This window comes from Pseudomyrmex gracilis, unplaced genomic scaffold, assembly GCF_002006095.1.
Source record: "Pseudomyrmex gracilis isolate BER0280 unplaced genomic scaffold, ASM200609v1 scaffold_1210, whole genome shotgun sequence".
NCBI lineage: Eukaryota > Metazoa > Arthropoda > Insecta > Hymenoptera > Formicidae > Pseudomyrmex > Pseudomyrmex gracilis.
Genome location: NW_018021794.1, coordinates 30,853 through 35,571, shown reverse-complemented (window position 1 = coordinate 35,571; position 4,719 = coordinate 30,853). Strand labels below are relative to the sequence as shown.

At 36.5% G+C, this 4,719-nt stretch overlaps 1 protein-coding gene across 1 annotated transcript; it reads left to right on the top strand.

The window, feature by feature from the left end:
• Positions 1–2,331: 2,331 nt before the first annotated feature.
• Positions 2,332–4,095, top strand: LOC109861967. The gene is made up of 7 exons (XM_020441838.1): positions 2,332–2,459; positions 2,679–2,808; positions 2,891–2,962; positions 3,075–3,269; positions 3,327–3,498; positions 3,573–3,685; positions 3,857–4,095. The coding sequence occupies exons 1-7, from the start codon at positions 2,415–2,417 to the stop codon at positions 4,093–4,095; spliced, it is 966 nt and encodes a 321-aa protein (XP_020297427.1). The 5' UTR covers positions 2,332–2,414.
• Positions 4,096–4,719: the final 624 nt, after the last annotated feature.

The following is a 4,719-nucleotide window of genomic DNA, read 5'->3' as shown; positions in this document are numbered from 1 at the left end:
AATCCTCAAAGACGATGTAAAGTGTGCACCAAACGTAAAAAACGCTGCGAGACTACTTGGGAGTGCAAGGAATGTCTTGTGGCATTACATATTCCCGAGTGTTTCGAAATCTACCATACAGAAGTAGATTATTAATTAATAAAACGTTATTGTTATAAATATTTATTCATATCTGTGTAAAATTCTTTATATAAGACACTACCAACGCGCTAAGGCGGCACTGCTTAAAGCTTCGCGCTCGCAGATGCGGTGCGGCGTCAGTGTGACGCCTTACCGTATGTTAAATCGCGGAGCGCGGCGCGGCGACCGAGAGTTAAATCGTAGCGCAAGTGGTTAATAAATTAAAATTATAAAACTAGAATATATTTATCTTTTAATTAAGATTCATTTAAAATTTTCCTTAATATATTTGATCTCTTAGAAAAAAATCTCAGCACCAAAAAATACCGATATTACCGGTATTACCAGTTTTGCAGAAATCTTAGTACCGAAATACCGATATTAAAATTTTGTTCGGTATTGGAACCACTAGTTAGTTCCCGTACATACCACTCATTGGTATTACACGGTGACGTTGCCAAAAACTGACCCGCGATACCGCGTATATCATGAAAAACTCATGTGTACAGTGTTACCCGCTCCTCCTGTAATTACTTTAGACTAAAATAAATATGTATTCGCGTACGAAAACTTCCGTTAAGTGGCTCAGTCATTTACCTACCCGAGAATTTCGATCACTGGGAGAAATATAGCTTAGGTCGATTACGCAAGGTATCGAGATACCAGCGGTACAGGGATAGCATAGTCTATTGTGCATATTGCATGTACGAGATAAATATCGGGCTTTACTGTACAGTCTTTGAAACTCACGGAGTACTCATGGGGAACCGTTCCAATATAATCTGTTGTGATAGGTGCAACGTAAGCATAACCACAATTTTACCAAGTGTACGCAACTGCGAGGAATGTCATAATCATGCCTCTTCTTTATAGCAGAACACACCGACGACTTTTACGAACTCTCAGATCCAAGCATATTACTTATTTCCGGAAAAGAAATCTAATGAACCTTTTTCAACTCCTGTGCAAACAAGTTTGCGCCGTGATACGCTTGTGGACCGACGATATTTACTGTACATTGTGCGCCGGTAATATTCCGCCGACGGAACCGCGAGACAAAGTTAACTATCACGTGCCTGTAATAAACGCGAAAGTAAGAGCCGGATTCATTCAGTGCTGCCGGTGTCGGGCAAATATAATGCGGTTCCTGCTCGCGTATAACTGCGATATTTGCATGCAGCAGCTTATCATCAGCGATTCGGAGTAATAGCACGCTTTCATGATATTCCCTTCTTCTCACCACGGTTATATTCCCCCAGTAAATTCAATGAGAACTTTCCTGTCCACGCGTTGCCGAATAGCGCGAGTTTTCCGCTTAGATTTACCCGCAAATCTAGACGCGCCTTCGTACACACTCTGTGAGCGGTGCAACGACGCAAATTTCCTGCGCCATATCCGCCGAGTTTTAGGAAGCCACGGAGTCGAACTCGGGCGAAGACGAGCGGACGTTCGTTCAGGGATGCCAGATTCCGGCCGCTTGGTAGCATGCGGTAGCATGGAGGGGATGCGCACACAGCTTCGAGCCGTGACATGAAGCTGTGTGCGCATCCCCTCCATGCTACCGCATGCTACCAAGCGGCCGGAATCTGGCATCCCTGCGTTCGTTGTCAGTTGTGTCACGAGAGCCTCGTGACCTATAAATCGTTAATAGAATGTGTAGAGTGTATACAGCAACACGCCTACGTCATAAATAAAGTAAACTTCGTCGGAGCGCGCAACCTCAACGACCTTACGGTGTTTGTTTTCTCTGGAGACCACCGTCTTCCGTCACGTTTTCCTTCTTACATTTTCGTGAACGACTCCCTTGCCGCGGGCGATCTCGGGTTTTGACCGAAAATAGCGGTAACTTCCAGTCAATGGTCCGAGGACTAAATTCCTTTTAATTTTTTTTTAGCCGCGACCGACCGAGACGTAACACGGTGCTTTCAATCCACGCTATAACGCGACGCCACCGATGAGTTCGCCACTCGAATCTACTACCGCGCTTGGTTTTTTTTCGCATTTACAATTGTCGAACAATTTAAGTAGTAACAATTCATGCCTCAAATTTATTAACGCGCACTGATTTATATTATATCCGAAAAAAATACCAGAGTAATACTTTGAGTAGAATGCGCAAGTAAGCACATTCCTTCTTTCGGTCGCAAACAAAGCATTTAGGTACAATTTCATAGTGTCGCTTGTCGCTGAGATGAGTAGTCACGTGATCGAATTTTGTCCACTTTCTTGTCGCTAGCGATGCCGAAGAAAAGTTGGATTGAATCTAACTTTTAGCGACGTCGCTCTCACGCAAAATGAGTTTAAATATGGAAGATGTAATATATTGCGAATCGCAAGATGTAAGTACAATAAATAAATAAAGAAATAAGTACAAGTTTCTTATATTTATTGTAGTAAAATATTGGAATTAAAAAATCAAATAAATAGAATGAATTCAGTTTGTTATAATTTCAAGGTTAATTGTTAGGTTAGGTTAATGTATTACAAAGTTAATGTAATCATGCACAGCAGGAGAAAAATTGTTAACATTAATTAATATAATTTTATACAATTTTCAGATAGCTGTTGTACATACTTGTGGAATATGTGAAATGATTATCGAGGAAAAGAGTATTCCGTCTCATGATTGCGTGGAAGGATACAATCGGTTCTTCATCGATACAAATTTTTATTTTTATCCAGTAACAAGTATAATATATATATTTACTTACTTTTTGTTTTGTCAGTGAGAAAAATAATATTCTACAAAAATTGATATTATTATTTGTAGATGATAATCGCATTGTTCGACGAAGCCTTGTCGACAATGAAGAAGTTGTCTTGCCGGTTGAAAAAGTTACAGGTAAGTAGAAACTTTGAAATCCTGAAAGTTGCAGTAATAAGTGCATTTTTTAAAATAAAATTGATTTTACGAACCATAAAAATATTTCCGTCAAACAAAAAAACATCACAAGGAAAAAATGAAAGTAGATTTTATAATAAAAAAGCCAAAAGAAAAACTGTAAAGTCATTGAATTACGACGACGAGGAACTCCTCATTTTATCCGTTCAAGAAAAAAGACCCTTGTGGGATTTTACTATTCCATTAGAACAGCGATGCCAACGATTGACAAAAAAATTGTGGGATGAAGTCTCGGAAACATTGGGAGGTAAAAAAACGTTAAAAACATTCGTGGTTAAAATATTTAAAAAAAATTTATTTACAGGCAAACTTAGCGGGGAAGAAGCAAAAAAAAAGTTTAAAAATTTACATGATGCCTATCGACGAATAATTCAGTCCGAAAATCTTTCTAGTGGATCAGCTAGACCTCCTCCTACAAAAAAGTGGCACCATTATGACTCTATGGAATTCCTGCGTGACTTCTGTCTTGTCAAAAAGTAAAAATTATATATTTTGATTACGTACGCTTTCGAACTGTTTTGTTTTTAACTTGTAATTTTTATATTTCTAGGGGAAAAGTTTCTAATATTGATGTTAATGATGATGACTCTTTAAATAATATTGACCAATCAATAAATGATGATGATGCAACTGGCAATGATCAATTAGAATCAGGGGCATCAGGTACTTGACTTATAGTAATATCTGTCTTGAATGTTTTATGCTAAAGTGGTCTTAACAGAAACAAGAAGTATAAGAGTGACCTATAAGAAATAATAAAAGCTCTTGACTATTATTTGATCAAAAATTAAAATATAAAAATAATAATAACAATAAACAACCAATAAATTGCAGATACGCAAATTAAAAGAAAAAAGAATTTAGGACAGCAGTCCAGTGCATTAGATAGAATTGCTGATTCACTTTGTCAACCATCAACTCCATTTGCACTACCGCCAGCACCCAAGTATGATGAAATTGATTCGTCTTTAGCAGTAATCGGATGGAGGTTGAGACAGATGAATCCAAAAAAGCAGTTACATGTCATTCAGCAAATGATGAACCTAACATATGATATACTTAGAGAAGATTAAGCTTTATTGATTTGTTTTAAGTAAAAATTGTCTTTTATGTTACATTTTGTTCATTTCATTTTATTATTGTTTTGAAAAGATATATGTGTATAATAAAGTTTATAATAAAATTTATATAAAGTTAGTAAATATTATTAATTATTTATATAAAGTTAATAAAGTCAATAAACACAAACACAAACAAGACATAAGCAAGACAAAACATTTTCAAACAAGTAAAATTGCATATACAATTAATCTATACAATTAATGATTAGAAAAACTAACAATGATAGAACTGGCTTGGTATAGCACCTTCACTATTAAAATATTTACAGAATTCTTCTCGAATTTGCATCGCTCGACGAGAACTATTATTAGAACCGCAATGAGTTATGTTTGCAAATGCACTATTATCTATGCAATTTCTCCAAGAGCCTGGAATAAAGCCGTCATCATTTTCTTGATCAATTAGTGTTGGAGTAACATATTCATTTTCTTCAATATCTATTCGACGAATCCAATTATGAAGACATATAATGGCTTTAACAATTGAAATTGTCTTTTCCATACTACAATTGATCGGTCGTTTCANAATTCTCCATTGGCTGGCTAAAATACCAAATGTATTCTCGATTGTTCTTC

Excerpts from the sequence above, each read along its gene's own strand:
- LOC109861967 (XM_020441838.1), top strand. The coding sequence starts at position 2,415 with ATGAGTTTAAATATGGAAGATGTAATATATTGCGAATCGCAAGAT. Across the intron at positions 2,809-2,890 it reads TTATTTTTATCCAGTAACAA|ATGATAATCGCATTGTTCGA; the intron begins GTATAATATATA and ends TATTATTTGTAG. Across the intron at positions 3,686-3,856 it reads ATTAGAATCAGGGGCATCAG|ATACGCAAATTAAAAGAAAA; the intron begins GTACTTGACTTA and ends AATAAATTGCAG.